Source organism: Caloenas nicobarica, chromosome 3, assembly GCF_036013445.1.
Source record: "Caloenas nicobarica isolate bCalNic1 chromosome 3, bCalNic1.hap1, whole genome shotgun sequence".
In the NCBI taxonomy this organism is placed as follows: domain Eukaryota; kingdom Metazoa; phylum Chordata; class Aves; order Columbiformes; family Columbidae; genus Caloenas; species Caloenas nicobarica.
This window is the reverse complement of record NC_088247.1, coordinates 103,093,408-103,116,185: the sequence shown is the minus strand read 5'-3', so window position 1 is coordinate 103,116,185 and position 22,778 is coordinate 103,093,408. Positions and strand designations below refer to the sequence as shown.

General features: G+C 38.8%; 1 protein-coding gene across 1 annotated transcript; it reads left to right on the top strand.

Annotated features, from left to right (window-relative positions):
• Positions 1-323: 323 nt before the first annotated feature.
• LBR (lamin B receptor) lies at positions 324-21,076 on the top strand. The gene is made up of 14 exons (XM_065632775.1): positions 324-444; positions 5,155-5,335; positions 6,906-7,094; positions 8,737-8,820; positions 9,481-9,658; positions 10,245-10,441; positions 11,242-11,296; positions 12,741-12,935; positions 14,254-14,357; positions 14,771-14,896; positions 14,991-15,159; positions 16,418-16,498; positions 16,596-16,718; positions 18,159-21,076. Exons 2-14 carry the CDS (start codon positions 5,171-5,173, stop codon positions 18,317-18,319), a joined length of 1,827 nt encoding a protein of 608 aa, XP_065488847.1. The 5' UTR covers positions 324-444; positions 5,155-5,170; the 3' UTR covers positions 18,320-21,076.
• The last annotated feature ends 1,702 nt before the right edge of the window (positions 21,077-22,778 follow it).

The window sequence follows — 22,778 nt, the reverse complement described above, 5'->3', positions numbered from 1 at the left end:
GCGGCGGGGCCTGTGTGGCGCAGGCGGCCTGAGGCGGCCCCCGCCGCCACGACGGCGACCGCGACCTTTCCACCCCGTTCTCCCTCCCCGATTTTCTTCTCCCCTCCGCGCTCGCACCCGTTATCAACTCGCCGTTGCCGTGAGGAGGCCGAGCCGCCCCGCTCGTCCCCTCACCGGGGCGGGAGCGCAGCAGGCCTCGGGTGGGAGGACCGCGCCATCGGGCGGCAGCCAATAGGCTGCGGCCACCCACGATTCAAACGGCGCGTCCCAGCCAATAGGCGCCGTCGGCGGGCGGGAAGGGGTGGGGTGAAGGGGCGGACCGTTGCGCGCCGTAACCGTCGTTCAGGGCGGTTGTTCCCCTCAGCGGAGAGCGCCGCGCTCGGGCCTGGCTCCCGCCGCTCCGCGGAACCGCCTCCTGCCCGGCCCGGTGAGGGCGGGCACCAGGTAAGGGAATGGCGGCACCGGGGCAGGCACGGGCCGGGACACACCCCCCCCGCTTCGCGGCCTTCCTGGGGGAAAGCGCTCCGGCCAATCGCCGCCGTCTCTCTCCGCCCCCATGCGCGGGCGTCGGGCCGCGGCCCCGCTCAGGCCTCTCTCCCGGTGGGTGGGTGAGCGGCGCCTTTTTCCGCTGTCCGAACCGCTTGCTTGGGCCCTTGCGGGTAGAATGGCGGGGCCGGGCTCCCCCGTTTTGTTCGGGACGCCGCCTCCACAGCGGCGCCGCGACGCCGGGCGCTGCGAAAGGCCGCGGCCGGGGGCGCGCCGTGGGAGAGGCTCAGGGAGGCGGTGCGGCCCCTCCCTGCCCCCACGGCGCAGGCCCCGCGCCAGGCCCGGCCCGGCCCGGGAGGGCGGTCGGGGCGGAGCCGCGGAGCTGGGCCGAGGGGCCCGGCCTCCCCCCGCCTCCGGGACGCAGGTCCCTTCCTGTCAACACCGGGCCGCCTCTCGCCGCCCTGCCTGCGGAGTTCACCTTCCTGGCCTGTTCCCTCCGCTTTCAGTGCGTGTGTTGAAAAGCCGTTTTAAAGGGAAGAACCTCGTTTCCCTGTCTGATGATTGATAGGTTTTTATTTTACCTTGAGATTTTTTTGTGCCCGTTTATAGCGGTGAAGTTAATTTGGCTGTTTGGGCGAGCCAAGCTTGAGCAATGGTAGATGCTTCCACCAGAATATGACCTGTCAGCCTGTGTCCAAATTCAGACAGTTTGGGAGGACCATAAAGATTACACAAACACGTCTATATTTCGTACTTAAAGGACTCTATAGCTTTCAAGACGCAAGCACTTGAAGAGAGCTTGGTGATAAAAGAGCTGGAAATGTAGAGTGAGTAATGGTGATCCTGAAAAGGTCCTGCACAGCTTGGTCTCTGGTGAATTCAGTAGTAACTTTGCGTGTACAAAGCTGTGTTTGGTTGGTCTTGACTGTCAAAGTTTTCTTTATCTTCCTGGATTTTTTGTTTTCTTGCATTCAACTGGCTCCCTCCTCTGACATACACAATTATCTACCAGTGGGGCGATGTCAGAATTAGTAAGTAGAATCACTGAATATGTATGAACTTTGCTGATCCAAGAGGGAAAACTTTAGGGGGTTTTTTGGTTTGGGTTTTGGGTTTTTTTTGTTTTGTTATTTGGGTTTTTTTTAAATTAGTTCTTTAAACCGTGCACTCAACTTCTGATGATGTGGTATGATCTTCTAGTGGCTACAAGCTAACAGCTTTTTATTTTATTGACAGGAGTAAAATATCTTTCCACATATCTAGTGAGAAGGTCATTAAGAAAGACCAGAAGTGGGTGTATGGGCCAATATGTTTCTCTGCCATATTTCACTTTAGTTGTTTCGTTCTTGGTTGAGTCAGCAGTAACTTTTCTTCTTGACCAACTTTTAAGCTCCAGGGACTTGTGTGTTGATTGTCTTGGCTTGGTGCAGGTGTAGGATACAAAATCCTTTTGAGCCATTCTCTTAGAGTCTGGGTTCGAAAAGGAAAATCATAATGGTGCAGAAAACACAAATTTCATCTTGGAAGTAAGTGGACATACTTAGAATCAGGTATCTGTACAGTACAGGGTTCTTTGTATGAAGCAGTCTTCTTTTGAGGTCACTTTGATATATGAATTAAAAAGTTCATGTAGGACTATTGTAATTAGGCTGATGCCAGCTGATACCCTGAAAATTAGCAGAGGTGTATGGAGGGCTTGAAAAGTAAATAAAAAATGTGATTTCTAAACTGTATTTTTTTTAAGACTTCCTATCTGTATTTTTCTTGATGCCAGTAATGGTTTTTGTTATCTGAACAGATGAAGGCTGCCTTTAAAAGGTGTAGTTTTTTGAAGTGGGATATATGGAATGAGGATTGCAAACCTCCCTCACAAGAGGCACAGGGGTGCAGAACAAGGTGGTAATTTTTGATAGGGTAAGAAGTAATATTTACTTTTTTTAGTGTTTAATGTTTAATCTCACTATTAAGCTTTAATATTTAAGGAAAAAATGGAAAAATAAGTAGGTATTTCCATTAATAAGATTGTTCATTACTTTTGAATCACAGGATGATATTTCCACTTGCTTAAATGTATTTCATATTGTATTTCGTATCTACATCAGGCTGAATTACATAACATTGATTTAACTTAAGGTCCTTCAACCACATTTTCCAGCTTCTTAAAACTAACTTCAGCTCCTTTTGAGAACAAGGTTGGAGGAGAGGAGGTCTTTCAGCCATTAAAAAGAATTAAATCATCAGGTTACCTTTTATTTGGGCTGTCCTCATGTTTGTGTACAAAAATGCTGGGTTTGAAGTTTGGCAGAGAGTTGCATTTTATTATCCCTATGAAATTACATTTAAGTTCTGAAGTGCTTTTTGTAAATCGTAAAATTGGCTTACATGTCCTTAGTAACAACTTTGTGAAAAAATGTTTCCCTTCTTCAAAAAGGACTTAAACTCCTACGGTTCTGTTTTTCACAACTTTGTCCTAGGATCTAGCAGCTTTGTCTTGGTCAGACTCTGAGTTTACAGACCATGCCTGAGGAGTTTCAGGTCAAGAGAAGAAACAGTTGGCTGGAGTGTAGGAAGTACAACAGCAAAGAGGAAATGAAGTCATTAGATCAGGTCATGACATCTGGTGAAAGCTATGACTGGACTTGGTAGAGGACCGGTGTTTAGACTATTTATGGAAGAAGAGGAAAAAGCTGGAATTATGTGAAAGACTGTGGAAAGGGCAGTAACAGACATGGATCTCCTAAGAACTGTCTTTTGTGTGAGAAAACTGGACAAGGAGCCAGACAAGAGGGTTGAGAGCAGATCTTGAGCCCAGAGGTGGCGAAGAGGAACTGGAACTAAGTTGGTGAACAAGGGCAGAAGAGGCAGAAAACCCCCAAGGAATTAAAGGGGTGTAAGGAGAGAGAATTTAAAATGAAAATATGGAAATTTTATTTCATGGAGTCATAAGAAACAAGGCCATGAATTTGAGGGAGTTAAACTGACTGGGATAAAACAGAGTCACAGGAGTGGGAATTCGGAAAGAACAAGAAAGTACAAAGAGACTGGGACAAGAAACACTAGGTAGAAGACAGATGAACTGAAAGAGCATGCACCTACAAGGATAGACTAGAACTCTTGACAGTTTTTCTAACTGGCAAGTATCAGTGAAACCAAATGATAAAACTTACTCTTTTTGCTCCATCAAATATTATACAGCAAAGGAGATTGCCAGATGTTTCTGTTCTGAAGCAATTAGGAATATTAGCCGTGACATCCACATGAGGGAATTTTGTTGAGTTTTTTGTTTCTTCTTTGACTTGGAGAGCTATACAGGTGTAAAATTTAACAATAGCAGCAACTTCAGGAAATGTCAGAGTGAAAGTTGATTGAAAAACCTCATGTAGCCCCATCCCCCAATGTGTTATGAAGGCCTGTGATTGCATGTTAAAGGTATTTTTTGCCAAAGAATCTAACTTTCCCTACAAGTTTGTTAATGTGTAATGAATGAGTATCTAGTTAAATATTTGTTTTCACTTCATTTTGTGTGGTTTCACATCTTATTTATAGCAAACAGGTTAAAATGTTTTGAGACAAAAGCATTTACTGATTGGTTTGCTCCCCCACCCCTCCCCTAGTTCCTATGTTTGTCATACAAATAGTGATAGTATATGTTAGTATGCACTTTACCTTAGACTTTAAAGATACCCTCACTTTATATGTTGAGGCCTGAGTCACAGAAGTTCAGATTACAAGTATCTTTTGCTATGGATACGTATTTTCAGAAGACAATGACATAATGCAAGGCACTATTCAAGGAGTTACATGGGGCTTTACATTTAAAACCATAACTTTGCCTAAGTTGCAGTTGCAGTTTTCTTAGCACCCTGACATGGTGGGCCAAGGGTGGTGGTAGTCACTTAAACCATGTTTTGTTAATATCAGGTAAAAACCTTATGGTGTAGTCAGGGGGATAGAATTTAGTTTTTCAGGACATTATGTGATTGCTCTGATGCTGTACTTTGTTTTCCTACAGGCCTTGCAAAAGGCATTGCAGGCCTTGTGCTAAATAGCTGGAAAAGAGAAAGTAGCCAGCCCAGACAGGAGCCTAAATTCTGATGTTTCCTGACTTTTGAGTGTTTGGCATAATAAATTGAAGAAAGTATGTAATGTGGCTGTGTGCATTGAACAGATTGGGGACATTTTATTTTAACATTTAGGAATCATCACTGCTGTAATTTTTGTAGAACCAGGAGAAGAGAGGGTTAGAGTACACTCAGATACCATCTAGTTTACTCTTTCCCCTCTAGATAAGATCAACTGTATTACGTAATTTTGGTCAAATATATACTTTGCCTGGGTTTGATTCTCTGCTAAAGGGGATTGTATGTTGCATTTGAATACTGGTCTAGACATACTATTAATACATTTGAATGCTTTTGCATAACATCTAACTTCAATCTTTGCTCTATTTGAAGACTATTTCTTCTGTCTACTATTAATTTGGAAAACAGATCATGGTTTTTTTTCTTATCAGGCAGTATTTTGCCTATTTAAGGTAAAGAGTTGTTTACTTTAAAGTTCCCTGTTCCATCCTAGATGATATGGAAATAGAGTAGGGAAAAATCAAGCCTAATGTTTAGCTGGCATATGTTTGGGTTTTTTTAATTTTTTTTTTTTTTTTTACCATAGAGATTCCTTTTGGAAAATGCCAAGCCGGAGGTTTGCTGATGGCGAGGTGGTGATGGGCCGTTGGCCTGGCAGTGTCCTGTACTATGAAGTACAAGTGACTAGTTACGATGATGTTTCTCATCTTTATACTGTTAAGTACAAAGATGGGACTGAACTTGCATTGAAAGAAAGTGATATAAGGGTAAGTACACAATTCACATAATTATCATTATTTCTAATGGAAGATTGTCTTGATTTTGTGATGTAGATAAAAATGAAACTTATAATTGGATAGTTGCCTTGCATGTTTTGATTAACTGTGTCTTCAAGGAATTGGTACTAAATAATAGCTTTTTTCCTATGTGGTGTCTCAAGTAGAAGTTCAGAATGCCGATCCTATCTTCAAGCAAGTGTGATTGTTTTCTTTATGCTGAAAAAAACAGTGATACATTTGGGGAAAAAGTAGTCTGATCGTTCAGGAACTCTGTAGCATGATTGTTCATGAAAAATTGTTTTCAGGTAGCTTATAAAGCTAGTAATCAGAGGGTTGATACTAATTCGACTTTTTTCACTTCTAAATAAAAATGTTTGAAAACAGATGCAAGCATGTAGTTAAGGATCACTGTAAATATAAATAACGCGTACCCTTTAAGCACATACTTAAAGCATCTGTGCTTAGCTTGTGCTGTTTTAGGTCCCCAAAGGTTTCAAAGGTATTTTGTTCTATTTGTGACAATTAGGGACTTTTAAAAAAGGGTCATACCGTATGTTTATGAGCATATTCCTTCCTCTTTACGTATCTTTATTTCATTTTTTGTTACTAATAAAGGCCTTTAAAACTGCATACAAGTTTCAGTTCAGTTTAAAATGTAATAATGCATGAGACAAAAAGCTACTTGAATGTTCGCTATGGTTGATTTTTAAGGCCTGTTCTGAAACTTGCATGATTTCAAAGTTAACATGCCTATGTGAACTGTAGTTTCTCTCTTTGGTAGCAGTGTACGTGCCCTGTAATTGACCTCTTTGTTTGGGAAATAATGTTTGAGCTAGACAAACATTTTCAGTGCTTTAAGACTTTCTAACTTATTTATTACTTTGTGCTTGCATGTTAGCAAACTCGAGCTGAGAAAATACTTTCCTTTGTCATAAAGCATTTGTGCCTTATAAAAGTATGGTGAAAGTTTTACATGGGAAAATGAGGATTGTAGACTTCACAGAAAAATAAAACTGAGTACTGGGGAAAAAACCGTTTATGAAAAACTGGGGAAAACTGTTTATGAAATCAGTTATGTCATCTAATTTAATGATTTAGATGACTTGGATGTTGATCTGAGCTATGTTGCCTTAAAGAGATGATTGCTAGGCCAAATGTATTAATAAAGCTAAGTGGTTGAAATGATAGCCGTCTCTTTAGGGCTTAAGAGGTGGCTATCATTTCATTGACTTAGGCAAAGGCTTAAGGAGGGTGGTACGCTTAAGAGCTTGGTGCTCACATTGGTAGCCCACATCCGTGTCCTGATGTGTGCTGATTGCTGTAGCTCGGAGAGGAATTGTCAGCAGTCAGACTTGGGACAGGATAATCTGGGTATTACCAGCGAAATGAGTATGCTGTAGTTGCTCTTTCTTAACAACCTTTGTACAGCATCAATAAAGGAAATAAGAGAATTCTTTAGAACTATATGCCAGAGTCCTCATCGCAAAAAAAGCAAGTTTCTCAAATTGGTCTTTGGAATGTCTAAAATAACGTTTTGCTTTCTTCCTCTTTCTTTTAGTCACAATCATCATTCAAACACAGGAAGAGCCAGTCCTCTTCAAGTTCTCCCTCCAGAAGAAGTACTAGCAGATCTCGATCTAGATCTCCTGGTCGGCCAGGAAAAGGCAGACGTCGTTCTTCTTCACAAAGCAGAGAACATAGAGATGACAAAAAGAAAATCATTCAGGAAACCAGCTTAGATCTACTGGTATTAGTTTTGTTTGTGTGTTCTTTGTGTGTGGGTTTGTTGGATTTTTTTTTAAAAACAAATTTTTGCTATTTGCTAAAGATTTGTTTCACGTGTACTGGGTTTGTTATTGTGAAAGCTGTAGTTCATGTTCCCCAAACAACATAATTAGCTGCAAAAGTGTATCTCAGAACTGCCTTTTTTTACTTTGAAAATACACTTTATAGCTTGCAGAGTTGTAAGGAAATTCTTGAAATGTAAACCTATATTGTTAAGTTCCATATGAATTTGGTGGTACTGTGAAGCTCTCAGAATTCAAACAAACACAGGTTCTTTAATATTGAAATCATTGTTAGCCATATGCTCCTACTTGTGAAATGGGGCCAAGGAAGTTAGCCTACTTTTAAGATGTATTGATCAATACATAGCATATAGGTATTAGAATTTGAAATAAAATGAGTTTTGTTTTCATACACAGTTCATTAAAATAGTAATGGAAAACATGAAGCTTCTATAGGAGAATTACTGCAGAATTCAAGTGTGGGATATAGATATATATGGCCTTGCTGCTTGATAATATTGCAGAAGTGTTTTCATAATAAAAATTACTCTGTATGGATTTGTAAGTTTATTAAATATCTGGTTTTTAGCTGAAATGTATGATGTTTGTTCTTCACCTTCTTGTGAAAGTTCTGTTGAGTACTAAAAATGGTCATGGTGTTCTGTAAGTGAAGCACAGTAGAGGTGATGCTTCTTTGTTAAGAGACAAACAGTGTTTCTTCTGCCTCTTGTGCAAGTGATACTTGTCTGAGATGCAGTCCCTGGAATTAGAAATACCTTCTGTTGATCTGTTGAAAATAAGTAGGTTTTAGTTAGGTTTCAACTAAACTGAGACCAATCTAAACCAAATAGATGGGTTTAGTTTAGTAAATTGCTACTACTAAAAGCATTCTTTGGCACCGAAATTGCGGTGAGTTTTTGTTCTGTGGTGAACTGCTTTGACCTGTGTGACCCTGTGTGTAGCCTGTGGACCAAGTACTCATTTTAAGTAGTTTGTAGCCAGTGGCTATACTTCACTTTAGACAGAAAGGTTTAAATATTTTTATTGATGTAGGACTGGAAGGACCTGGTCCTTTTCAGCAAAGCTGAAGTTGAAATAAAACAAAACAGATGAGCTGTGTCTTCCCAGAGTTCTGCAACCTAGACTCATTAAAATAATTTTTGTAAGAGAATTTATTTCTTAGAAAGACGTTTAGTGGAAAACCAAACTTTCAGTCCTGCAGAGCAATGTCATATATAGGACACTGAAATTTGCTATGCTTTCCTAATAGAATTACTAAATAGACGTGTATTTTGTACTTAACACTTTCTAATGATGAGTTAAAAATAACTTGGAAGCTGTATTCTCACTTGATTCACTGTTAATTAAAAAGAATTAGTAACCTTTTCCTTTTCTTAAATGAGTTTTCTTCCCCTGTTTGTGAGCTGGAACTGTCCATACTTTGGTTATTGAACCCACTTGTTTTCCTGTGGAGAAAACCAGAGCAGTTGCAGTTGAAAAAAACCCACTAGGTAGTTAGTGTTCATTATTCATTATATACTTACACTTAATGCAGCTGTTGTTTTCAGAAAACTGAAATTAGTTTTTTTTTCTTTTAATCAGAAACCGAGTGAGAATAACACCAGAAGGTACAATGGTGAACCTGACAGTACAGAAAGAAATGACACATCCCGCGTAATCTCAGAGGTATGAACGTTCTGGTTTATGTCACGTTCTAACTTAGCTTTCTCAGAAGTCCCTAGAAAAGGGCAATACAATAATTGAGGAGAAATAGAATGCAAGATAGAGCTCAGAGATCGAATAGGTTACAGTTCAGCTAACTAAGTTCAGGACAGAGGGAAATGATGTTGTCAGAAGGGAAGAGTATTAGAGCTGCATAGCATTCATTTATCTTGTTTGTTTGTTTATTTGCTTTCCATGAAGCCCTCACTGGTTAGTTGTGTTCATTCCCATGCTTTTACAAAGTGAATGTTTGTCCATAGAAAGTGTGTGGTGTGGTTTTTTGTGGTGTGGTGTTTTTTTTAAATTTTGTTAAGCCAAATCAGTTCTTTAGTCACAATTGTAAGTTAATGCACAAAGTTATGGCAGAAGGGAGGGGAGGAGAGTGCAAATGGATGACTTGTACTGAAACTGCTGCTGTTATGTATTCATGTCCTAAGTGATCACAATGAAACTGGGTTTAGCAGTCTCTTCATGTGAATGCATAAACTTAAGTACTGTATAGGAGTAGAATACATTGTGTGTTGGTGTTTTATAGTGAATAATGTCCTCCTAAATAAAAAATGGAGTAAAATACAGTAAAATCACTGGGAATTTTTTTAGTAAATTCTTTTTATTCATTAACAGCAAAAGTTGAAACCAGACCTGCAAATAGAGCGTGTGATTGAACAGTACAGTTTGCGTCCAAGAAAAGAAGAAAAGAAAAAAGAAGAAGTATATTCAGAGAAAAAGGTTTTTGAGACAATAAAAACAATTGAGAAAGCGTCATCAAAAACAAAGGACCTGGAGTTTGGTGGAAGAATTGGTATGTGTGCAGATTGTTGTAATAGTTGAAAATTAGTACTTTTATGTTTTTTATTTACTGACCATACTGTCATGTCAAGAACTGTTTTTCCAGTTTTTGGGCCCTGGTTGCAGAATCCAGAGTGATATGACAGTGCTTCATGTAGTCTGTACTGGTGTTGGCAGTCAAAGTACCATTATTACACTTGGTTCTCTTGTGAAATATAGTGAAGGTCTTGAGGCTTCCCTTGCACTGTACAATTTAAATATTTCAAAACTAAATTTAAGAATTATCTAACTAAGTTTTTACATTTTCAAAACCTATGTGCTTCAAACTCTACAGTATTCTTTATACAGTTTTTTGAACAGTTTTAAAGGCATGCAATGGGTGTTATCTTTTCATTTAGTTATATGACCCTGTATGGGAGTGAGAAGAATGTCTCTGTATCCCATTACGTGACTGAGGGATTTCTGCTCTCTTGCTTCAGGAATAGATAATGACAACCTCTCCTCTGTTACTGAAGTTAATATTGAACTTTATTAGTGAGATTTAAACTATTTTTATTTTCTGTGTTTATCTTCTAATATGGCATGATGTCTGTTTACAGGCACATTCACACTGATATTTTTCCTGCCGGCTGCTGTATTCTACTTGCTGTTGATGTGCAAACAAGATGACCCTAGTCTGATGAACTTCCCTCCTCCTCTCCCACCACTTGAAAGTCTCTGGGAGGCCAGAGTGTTTGGTGTTTTTCTTCTGTGGTTTTTCCTGCAAGCTCTCTTTTACTTACTGCCAATTGGAAAGGTAAGTTGTTCAGTAGCAATTGAGCCCTTAAGGATAATTAATATGTGCGTCAGGCTGGAATGTGGAGTATGTTCCTAATGCAGTGAATTTGAAAGTGAATTAGTTTTCAATATTAAGCTAGAATATGGCTGCTGCAGATTCTGTAAACTTAAAATAGTACAGTTTGTTAAGAATTTGATGGCTGTGCATTTCACAGTCTTACAGTAGAAAAGGCAGAAGGCATTATGTAGGAGTTCAAGTCAAAGCTTGGATAAAATTTGCTTGATAGAATTCTAGAGGTATTTCAGGTATCTGACTTTGTAAATCCACAAACTATTTGATACTCAGTTTCTTATTGATATCCAGTGTTTTGGAATTTAATCTTTACTTATGGGAAGCTGTAAACCATAATTGCCATATGTGTATCAGGCAAATACTCGGTTTCCCTCTTTTTATGACCTGAAGGATACTGGCAGATTCTGAAAGAACACTAGAATAAATAGATCGTTTAGTCATGTTGTTCTATTGCTGTATGTGTTTACAATGATTGGAGCTGTTCTGTTTTCTTGAGTCTGGTTAGGAAGAGGGGTTTTTTTTGTTTTGGTTTGTTTGTTTGTTTGTTTTAATGTTTTTATTTGAAATTGTTACTCTCTCGATACCCAGAGTATACTTTCAAAAACAATGCCTATCTTCAGATTTGAATGTGTCCAGCTGGTTAATTTGATTGAATGTCTTTGTGGCAGACCTATGCTTGACTTCCCTCCTCTGCCAGTGCCCCCAGAACGTCCTTTGTTGAAACACTAGTATTTTATTCTTCCTAGGTTGTAGAAGGCCTGCCTCTTTCAAATGGAAGGAAACTGCATTACCGGATAAATGGTAAGCAAGTTGCAGTTGCTTATTCTGAAAATTGATGCTACCATCTGATTTGCAGTGCTCAGTACCATGAGACACAAATGATGAACTATGCACTCTCTGGTCAAACCAGGTATCTGGTTTAAATCTTTCATAAAACAGGACGAGCCCTTTTTTGGGAGAAGAAGGTTAGTAATGCTTAGGAACTAACTGCCCAAGAGCAAGACATTACACTAAACAGAGCACCTGGTGTGCATCCAGTTGTGACTGGTGACTCCTGTCATATTCCTTGTGTCATTGCTAAATGGACAGTTGCCTATCGGCAGTGTTAGTAATGGTCATGTAATACGGACTGTTGCACTGGAAGAGATGTTCAGGAGTGATCTGAAAAGATCTTAACCATGTGTCTAGATAGTCTTGAATGTCTCTGGTTTACAGACTAATAAGAAGTGTGTTTAAATTGATTTAAGATGTTCTTAATCTTGCCTGGCAAAGAACAGTTCTGAGTCTTTATTTAAACCTGATTTCACTTCCTATGAATAAGGCAAGTTTCTTGTCTAGATTTAGGGTATGGTTTAACAAATTTCAGCAGCCCTGCTTTTTCAGGCTTAAATAAAAAAGTGTACTTTGCCTTGCAGGTATTCCAGACTACCTATTTGTTTAATTAGTCAGTTTGAGGACACTGTCTGGTGGTAGTGGAATCCAAATGTTACGTTAAAAAGTTGACTGGGGTTTTGTCATAGTCTGGTAAGATGCAGCATGTTAAAGTTGGAGTAGGGCTGTAAGTCATAGAAGTAGATTGAATTACATCATGTGGATTTGAGTCATACTGAGGCCGCCTCATAACGTTTTTGGTTTTGGACTTCTGGCTTTAGTAGAGACATAGTCCTGCAATATTTTTCTGTATTCTGGTAAAGGGAAGAAATAAGCTACATGATTTGGATTGTTTTATTTTTATTCTTTCCTTTTTAAACTAAAAATGGAGGGGAAAAAAAGGAGGGGTGGGAAGAAGCCGTCTTCTTGCTGCTTCAAATGCAAATTCTCAAAGCAACTTTGAAAGTCATCTTGAGGAAAGAAAGAAGACCAGTGCCAGGACAAGAGGCAGTGGGCATGAACTGAAGTACAGGAGGTTCCATCTGAACATCAGTAAACACTTTAGTTTTTTTTTTACTGTGAGGGTAACTGAGCTCTGGCATGGGTGTCACAGAGAAGTTGTGGAGTCTCTGTCATTGCGAATAGTCAGAAGCACAGGAAATTTCAAGGTATAGATAGAACATTTTAGGTATATTGCTGTGGCCCAGAAGTGTGAACCTCAGGAGCACAGGATGTGTTAGACATTTTTGGAATATAGACAAATCTCGGAAGAAGTAAGAAAGCAGAAAGACTGGACTGGGTAGGTTCTGCTAGAATGATTTTTTTTTTTTTTTTTTAAATTTTGGCTAATATGTTTTTCTTCTACATTCTTTAGGGTTTTATGCTTTTGTTTTGACTGCTGCAGTTATTGGAACTTTATTATACTTTCAATTTGAGCTTCATTATTTGTATGATCACTTCATGCAGTTTGCAGTGTCAGCTGCAGCTTTTTCTATGGTGTTGAGCATTTATCTGTATATTCGGTCCCTGAAAGCACCCCAGGAAGAGCTAGCACCTGGTGGAAATTCTGGTGAGTTATAAATATTTTGGATAATTTCTTTCCAATTGTTTGCTACAGTTTCATTTTTATTAATAAGAGGCTAGATTTCAGGCTGGTTATTATAATACTGTGTCTTTTACTTTCTACCAATGTCAAATTCATGTTGCAAGTTAAATGGCAATTTTTTGTTCACGCTCAGATATGGTAAAATGTTTAAAATTTTAGTGGGATTATCTTGAATAGCTTACGCAAAGATTTCTTGGCTGGTCTAGTCCCCTAGCGATGAGAGGCCCAGTTCCTTCCTTTCAGCATTTTTCTAAGAGGCTTGTCTAGGTTGCTTTGTAGTGCCCGTGCTGGTGGGCCTTGTCCTGAAACAGCTGGGCATGGAAAGGAAAACTGAAAAATCTAGATATTTTGGCAATGGGAAGTTAGATACAGAACTTGAAATTACTGTTAATTTATTAACTCTTACTGTGCACTTGGAAATCTGGTTAGCTAAATTGAGTTTTCAGAAGAAATTTCAATGCAATTGTTAGACTACCTACCTAGAAAGTATTGACTATATGCTTATGTTTTTGTAGGATAAACGATAGATTGAGAAGTTGATTAGCATTAAACATTAAACAAACCGCTTTTTAAATGATCATAGGGTGACTAAGAAAGGGAGTTAATGGACAGAACATTTAGCGTATTAAAATGAAGTATTCTAATATCCTCAGTTCCTTTGTCAGTGCAGCATGTATGTGTGTGAAGGGAAATAATAAATGATCAGAAATAGCTTTTTCTTTGAAAAGTGCAGTTCTGGTCTCTGTAAGTGGTATGGTAGCATTCCGTAGCTGTTCTGCAAAGCACTTATTTGCTGACTCAGTGCAGGATATTTTGAAGTCAAGGTACTCTATTTTCCTTCTTGTCCATCTCTTTTGATGGACAGGTAATTGTCACAGCTAAAAGGAATTCTTGCTCCCAGAGATGAGCAATGAAGTAGGAGGAGAAGTAGTATTAATTAATACCATAAGATCATGTTCATGGAAACTGTGATGTGAGTTTCAGGATAAGGCTGAAAATAAAGAAGGAACAACTATCAAGGAGAAATAAGGCTGCAGTAACTTCTAAAGTGTTTAGTCCTCCTAATAAATACAGTATTTTTGCCTCTTAAAATATAAACCATATGGGGTTTTCTTTGCATTTTGCCTATACTCCCACATTTTTCTTGCCAATCTAAAGGCTTTTAAAAAATTATTTGTAATGAGACAATTTTAGTAGAAAGTAGGAACTGCTTTGTGGGGGAGGAGTGTAGTGGCAGATAAAAAGAAGAATATTGATAACAAAGGCTGTGTCTTATCTGCAGGGTATTTTATTTACGATTTTTTTACTGGACATGAATTAAACCCTCGTATTGGCAGTTTTGACCTCAAATACTTCTGTGAGTTGCGTCCAGGATTAATGGGCTGGGTGAGTCAGTAATCTTAGTTGCTTTATTTGCTTAAATATTACACAAGTAGATTCTTTTAATATATACACGTATAATTGGTATTAAGTATACAGTATGTATTTATAAACAGGAAAAAAGTACTAACAGTTTCCTGTTGCCAGATTTTTAGTGACTGGTTTTATTCACTTAAGGAAAATGTCTACATTGTCTCCTTTGCTTTGTGGAAAATGAAAACCTTTAAGTACTCATATATTCAGGTTGTACAGCTTCAGAAGTGTAGCTAGTTGCAAACTCTGGCTTGTGAGATAGGTTATTTTTTTTTTTTAAGGGAAACATTGGCCAAAAACGTCTGTATAAAAATATTCTGTAGTGTAATAGAAAAGACCAGTTACTTTTACAAGGAAAATTTGTAATAAAATATTTTCTAAACTAGGTTGTTATAAACTTGGCGATGCTCTTGGCTGAGATGAAGATACACAATCAAAGTATGCCATCTCTGTCCATGATACTTGTCAACAGCTTTCAGCTTCTGTACGTGGTGGATGCTCTTTGGAATGAGGTAAATGGCAATTGCATTAAACTGTTAGGATTTCTAATTACAGTGTTAAATGAGTGAGGCTTTGAATTCTAAATTCCTTTCTGCTTGTCTCTAGGAAGCTGTTTTGACTACAATGGATATTACCCATGATGGCTTTGGATTCATGCTAGCATTCGGTGATTTGGTGTGGGTTCCGTTTGTCTACAGTCTGCAGGCCTTCTATTTAGTTGGTCATCCTACTGCAATTTCTTGGCCTGTTGCTGCTGCAATTACTATTCTGAACTGTAAGTTATAAAAAATGTTACTGGTAGTAACAATGTAGCACTGGCTTTGTTTCTTTGAGTTGTGAGGTGAAGCTTCAGGTAAGATGCAGTGATCAAATTTTCTGTATTATCAGAGCTGGTGGAAACGTGTCTGGCTACTGTTTAATACAAAATATAATTCTCATTTTATTGAATGAAGGATAAATGAGAGTCTGGACACGTAATTGTTCTGTTGAGAGGCATCTTTTGGTGGGTGCTGTCTGGAGTTGCAGGAGCAACTTAAAACATTTTGTATGAAGTGTAGCGGATGTCTTTTAAAGTCAGCGTCAGTGATTGTGAGTGCCTTATAAAAAGTAAGTCAATAGCTTGTTAGCTATACTTTATTGAACCTAGGGGGAAAAAAAGAGGTTTTGTTGTTTAATTTGCATTTCCTTCCCCGATGCCCATAATTGGACTCTTGTCAATGGAAATCCATGTGCTTTGATCTGGACAATTGCTTTGAGAAGGGATCTTGTATCCTTAGGGGACCTTAAATTTGCACCAATATGACCTTATAGTTTGTCCCTTTTATCTTAGTAAACCTAAAAGAAAAAGTTTTTGTAGACATGACAAAGAATTTGAACACTTGGAAAGAATATGAAGGTGTACAACTTAGTATGTGCAATCCTGAGAAAAACAACATATTTTTTTTAATTTTCAGGGGTTTTTTTTCTTGATTTAATTTTTTTTTTTAAATCTTTATTTGAATTATGTTGTGGACGTGTTTTTTTCAATACAGCCTCAGAAAAAAGCAAATTTAAGCTGCGTTGTGAAAATGATGGGGGAAATGAATTTTAAAACCAGATATTATTTCATCGTTTGGTACTTTTAATATTGTGAACTTTTAAATAGCTGGTCAGTTTATGAAGTAGGCACTGTACCAAAATACTGGGCTGCTAACAGAGCTGTAGTCTTATAAACTGCAGCGTATCACTTTATATTAATTTCAAATTCAACGTTAGGTTAATAAACTAAGTCAGATATAAATGTAAAAGTAGATGTGAAAATAAAGCTTCTCCAAAATCTTAAAAGTTACTCAGTGATGTGTAAGATCATATGGAATGCAGACTTCCAATAGCATTGCTATTTTGTTAGAGCTGTGAGAACTGAAGGATATCAGTTATTGTCTCTTAGGAAAATACTTTGTAGTAAGACTGGCAGAGAGCATGAGAGTGCTTTCGTTGAAGGAAAGAAAACTGGAAAATACTGAAAATGCAAAATAAATAATGTTTATTTTCAGGTATTGGGTATTACATATTCCGTAGTGCAAATTCTCAGAAAAATAATTTCCGAAGGAATCCAGGAGATCCCAAATTGGCCTGTAAGTGCATTTTTTCTTATTTAATTGCTATACAGTGTCTCTTTGTTAAATACACATTTCAATTGTTATTGTATTGACTACAATACTCTATTCACAGACCTGAAATTTATACCCACTGCAACTGGAAAAGGGCTTCTTGTCACCGGTTGGTGGGGTTTTGTTCGTCATCCTAATTATCTTGGTGACATCATCATGGCTCTAGCATGGTCCCTACCCTGTGGTAAGTTCCTGAAACTGAAGGAGATTTTATCAAAAATGCTTGTATGTTTTGGCATCTGCCTGGGTTTGAAATACAAAGTGATAATTATCTGAGACAATAAAATCTGTAATTAATTGAATGGCAAATTTCTGTGTTGTAAGCTTAATGTAGCACCTGTTTTCTGTTGTATCTTATCCTTTATATCTTAGTATAGATTTGACATATCATAGATTCGACTCTTCTTTCTGACACTTCATCATCCGGTAACGATGGGGCTTGCTTGCTAAGAAGTTGTTTCTTAGATTTTTTTTTTTTTTTTTTTTTTTTTTTTTTTTTTTGGTCTAGTGGCTGTGCTATAGTGTTTTCAAAGGAAGTTCTCAAAAAGTGGGAATTTATTTGGAGACAAGGGCTACCACGTATAGGGAAGTACATTAAGCAAAATACTTTTAAGTCATAAAACAGAAAGGAGTGGAATTGTTTCAAAATTTTTGTTAATGAATACTTCCTAGTTTTCGTTAAGTTTGCACTTGGAGGAAATTAGGGAGCCAGTGTAGTTTTATAGCCCTGATTATTTGCAAGAGCTTAGAAAGAGCAGTGAGAGTTTCAAAGAATAGATGGGATCATGGTAGTCCTGCCCCCTGTCATTCAAGTGTCAAAAATGGCTTTGGGCTCCTCCCTTGCCTGAAGGAGTTTCTCTTCCATAAAAGCACAGAAATGAGCAGACAGCTGCCCTGCTGAGGCAGAACTGAGGCACAGTGTGACGTTTGCAGACAGACATACGGAGATTTGGTAGAGTGGGACTTTGTCACCAAGCGGTTAAGGCCCTGGCCTGGCACATCAGCTGAGAGAGGATGCTGGAATTCAAGTGTTCCTCCAGGGGTTAATTTTCTTTTGGATTTTAATCGAAAGTATACAGTACTAGATTAGCATGTGCACTTGTAGACTGTATCCTGGAAGACGCTTCTCTCCATGAAAATGAGAGTCTGGAATCCTCTGTCAGCATTGTAATGACAGAAGTAGAAGTGTTGCTGTAGCTGCGTGGGGGTGGGAGAGGATCAATTAAGTTGTGCTCTGAGCAAAGCGAGAGTGGCCACCTGCAGACAAACCAGAGAAAACTCTGTGGAGCAGCTCAGTGCTGCAGAGGTTTAACTATTTCTCTGGTTTTGGTAACTAAACAATGTAAAATATTTGCCAGCTTTGCATTCATTGAGCGTATAGTTGGTAGAATTTGAGACTCTGAATTTTAAGGATTTTTTTTTTCTTGTGGGTCTTTTCCTGTTTGCATGTAAACATGTCACACAATTTTTGCACTGTCCTGGTGAGTACATGATGCTTTAGAATACAAGTACAAAATGTTTCAGTCCATAAGAAGTATATGTTACTTGTTTAGTACATGTTGTTAATACCTAACACTTCTGGATTTTTCTGTATCCAAAGTGACTGTCTCCCTTTATTCTACAGGTTTTAATCACATTTTACCATATTTCTACGTGATATATTTCATCTGCTTGCTCGTTCATAGAGAAGCTCGTGATGAACATCATTGTAAGCAAAAATATGGCTTGGCATGGGAAAGGTATTGTCAGCGTGTACCGTACCGCATATTTCCTTACATCTACTAGAGCACTCCAGATGCCCGACTTGCAAATTACTTCTAAAGTTAGTTTCTTTGCAAATAAAAATATACCTCTTACCATTGCACTTGGTCTATCTGCTATTTAGGCTTTTTTTAAAAAAAAGTGACCAAACAGTGGAGTGCATCAACAGGTATTTGCAAGTAATCTTAAATCTGTGAATTATGTGAACTGACTGTCTGTTGCTTCAATTTTTTAAAAATTGTGAATTTTAAAAAGTCTTGGAGCCCTAATTTTTCAAGTGAAATTTTATCTAGAATCCTGAGTTTACATTTTTTATTGCATTTAATTAAGCACTGTGATGTAAAGTATATTATTTTCTTAATACAATAAATACAGAAATTCCATGCAGTTCATTTTTTGTGTTACTTGTACCATCTAACTTCAGATGTCTGACTCAGTTGCCCAGATTGAAGGAGCAGCAGGGTCTTTTTGGTCAGTGGAGCTGGAAGCGGAGGATTTGGCCCTCATGAGGGCCTAGAGCTGTCACAGCTCATCGGGGTGGTTGTCCTCTCCTGGCTTCTCATTCATGGGATTTTTTTTTTTTTTGGTCAGGGAGACTCAGGTGGCCACTCCCACCCTGCAGCTGCAGGAGGGATAAAGGGATGGGATTGGGAGGACAAGTGAAGGGGCAGGACTGTCCCCTCCCATCCTATCCCCACATGCTTGAGGCAGTTTAAGCCCGGACCAAGGGGGACTCTGAGCTGCTGCCTGGCAGTGCCCCTGACCCTAGAGAGAAGCCACACTTCTGGCTCAGGCTCCTGAAGGTAGATGATACAAACACTTGTTTCAGCTGTGGGCAGAGCTGTGGAAGTGAGTAGTGAACCATAGTCCTGCACTGAGCGTTGAACATGAGGTAGCAAAAGGTGCAGCGTATGCGTATTTGGCAGAAAATAATAAAACATCCACAGTTGGCTTATTCTGATCTTTGTAAATTATGGCTTAATGTACTATAGCATTTATCAAGTGTGTATAATAAAGCTTCCAAGTTTTTGCTGTACAGTGTTTGGATTTGAAAATCATAGAATTGGAGAATGGTTTGGGTTGGAAGGGACCTTAAAGACCATCTAGTTCCAACCCTCCTGCCATGGGCAGGGACGCCTTCTGCCTCAAAGCCCCAGCCAACCTGGCCTTGGACACTTCAGGGATGGGGCATCCACAGCTTCTCTTGGCAGCCTGTTCCAGTGCCTCACCACCCTCGTGGGGAACAATTTCTACCTTATATCTAATCTAGATCTACCGTCTTTCAGTTTAAAGCCATTACCCCTTATCCTATCACTACATGCCCTTGGAAGAAGTCTCTCCAGCTTTCTTGTAGGTCCCCTTTAGGTACTGGAAGGCTGCTAGAAGGTCTCCCCAGAGCCCTCTCCAGGCTGAACAACCCCAACCTCTCAGCCCGCCTTCATAAGGAGAGGTGCTCCAGCCCTCTGATGATCTTGGTGGCCTCCTCTGGACTCGCTCCAACAGGTCCATGTCCTTTATGCGATAGCTTTTCTTAGAAACAGGAGAAATCAGTAACTAAATCAACTTCCAGTAATTTAAAAAAAAATGTTAATTGAATAAAGATTTTTGTAAATTAATGTATTAATTCTTGAAACAACTGAAGTGTTCATTTAAATACTTGTATTGACAGATATGCTATGAAAATGTAGGAAATGATCCTCAATCCAAAGTCATGGGTTTTTTTAATTTGGCATTGCTACCTCATATGTAGGTTTTGCCTTTTGTACTGTTGCAGATAGAGAAAATAGCTATTTTTTTGCTATTGCTATTTAAAACAACATTTTTTACATGAGCCTGTGGTTAAGCTCGACCACTTTCTAATATATTTTTGTATATATTTGACTTTTTAACTAATGTATGTGTTCTAGTTGCTAGTTGTGTTCTTTGTCTAACTGGCTGTAAATCAGATGCCTTTGCAGGATGTACTTCATAAGTAGAACAATTTTATACTTTACTGAAAAAATCTTGCATTAATTAACTAACTTTTGTTGTCACAACTGATAGCTTTTCACATATTTCATACGTGAGGTTTATAGCACAAATTGTCCAAAAAAGCTTCTTAGTATCTTAAATAGTGCAGGTACCTTTACACTTGCTTGCAGGAAGGTTCCTAATAAATCAGAATGTTGCTATTATTCATCAGTTATATTCAATTCTTTTAAAATGTTGATGTAATTGAAATCTAGCATGTGATTTTTTTTCTTTTTTTTTTTTTAATAAAAGAACTCTCTATTTTGTACACAGGCATTTTTTGAAAGATAATTGTACATTTGAAGTGTATATAATGTAGCTTGATTGTGATAGTCTCCTCTGAAAATCTGTATGTTGGTGTTGTAAGGAAAACGTTTTAAGACAAGTACTTTGGTTCCTGGAAGAAAACACCAGTGCCTGTTAACAACGTGCAAGAGCACACACTTGTGTGAAGTAGCGGATTAAACTGGGATACTTTTTTCAGTGGTTGGTCCATGGATAAATGGGAAATAGGGCAATTGTTTAACTGCACCAGTTCACAGCTGGCGTTTTCAGATGTGCTGAGGTGGGGGGACAGATTTAACTCCCCAGCCTGTCAACTAGGAGATGCTCCAGCCGTCCCAGTTTTATCTGTTGCCGTGCAAGTTTGTTAAAATGTAATTCAGAGCCCTTGTCTTTTAGAAACAGATCTTGACCAGTGATAACTTCAGTTTATTTACATGCTGAGTTTTCTGTGAATTTGATTTTTGAAGTAATTGTTTTTAATACAAACAAGCCTATAAACTAAAATAAAGCTTTTGCTTAAAATTATGAAGTGCTTTTTTTCTTGGCCAATTCCTGGTGGTGTCTGAAAAAAAATTCACATTGATCTATTAAGTAAAGATGCAAGTTTGAAGTTCCTTTTGTGTCAGTGGTTGTGGATTGTGTGTTACATGATCATACATGGTGCTTCTCATAGCCTGTGTGGGGAATTTTAAGGAAAGGAGGTCTGTCCATTTAAAAAGGATATTTCTGCTTCTCCCTTTTCTTCTACTTTCTTTGCCTTGTTATACAGAGATTTACAGATCCACCATCAGCCCAAGAGCGCTTTGCTCATCTGCCTGGACTGAAGAAAATCAAAGCACTAAGTAGTAGTTTGTGTGGCAGGGAAGGAAAAAAGCAGGCTAGAAAACCTCAGTGGGTAGTAACTTTGGTGTTACTGGGCTAGAAAAGGTGATTACTGGAGAAGATGATGGCTTCGGAGAGATGCAATAGTCATCGTTAGAAGTGTCTGAGAACGGTCAGTCACAGAGCTGGCACAGCAAGGCACCTGCTTTTGTGACTCGGTGACTGTCTGTGCTGGCATGGTGGGTTGGCTGCTGTCACAGTGTGAGTTGGTGAGCCTGGGGGTGACAGGATCCTGTGCCTTCACGGAGCCCAGCCGAGTGGCAAGGCTGATGCGTTACCTCCTTTTGTTCCTCTATTCTGTTAGTTTTAACTGTAAAAAGACAGAATTAATGCTTATTTTGTCTGTATTATACTGTATTTTTCCCCACAACTTGTATTAGAAGTCAAAAAGCGAACAACAGCTTCGTGTAATTGTGAGATGCAGCCTAAAAACCTTGAGCTATTTTGACCTAATGTGAACAAGATTCCAGTGGAAATGATACGTGACTGAAGGAACAGTAGTGATAATTTTACCCACAGAAAGTTACTTGCCACAGGTAATAAAAATGTTTGCTTAAATTACATTTACAACCGCTCATTCAAACCGCATCAGAAGCACAGTCCTTACCTCTTGTGGAGTTAAAGGTGTTTCAGGGAGTGGGTGTCTGTGTATAACCAAAAATTCCAACACTTTTCTGGTGGGGAAGCTCCCTAAAACGGGAAGAAAATGCGTTGATAGTGCTTTTATGTTTTTAATATTTCAAAAAAGCTAAGCACTGGGTTTCGGTTTGCTTTTTTGTTGGTGGTGGGTTTTGTTTGTTTTTGGTTTTGTTTTTTTGTTTGGTTGTGGTTGTTTTGAGTGGGGAAACCTGTTGAAGAAAAGACTGAAGTTGCCAAACTTGGATTGGTACTCCGGTGTGGTTTTTTTTTTTTTTTTTTTGTATGGTCATCGTATTCACATCATGCCAACATGCCATCCATCTTTCTCCTCAGAAGACTATCCAGCCAAATGTTTCAAGTGATTTTTGTTTTCTACCTTGAGGTGGTTTGTTCTCCTGCCATCTGAACCGGGATAGGATGTGACAGGATCCTTTTGTGGTCCCAGGCAGGCAGAGTACAGCAAAACCTTTTTATTAATATATCTTTTGCAGCGTTACATATCAAATTACACACCCTTAGTGGAGCAGGTTATTTACTGTTTGCTTGTTACTTCACAGTGTTGGCTCCGCATGTTCATGTTATGAATAGCATGCCTTACTGTTGGAAAATTACCTTTTTTCAGTGCGATCATTTGCTTCTCTGCTTGACCTCTATGTGAAGGACTAAG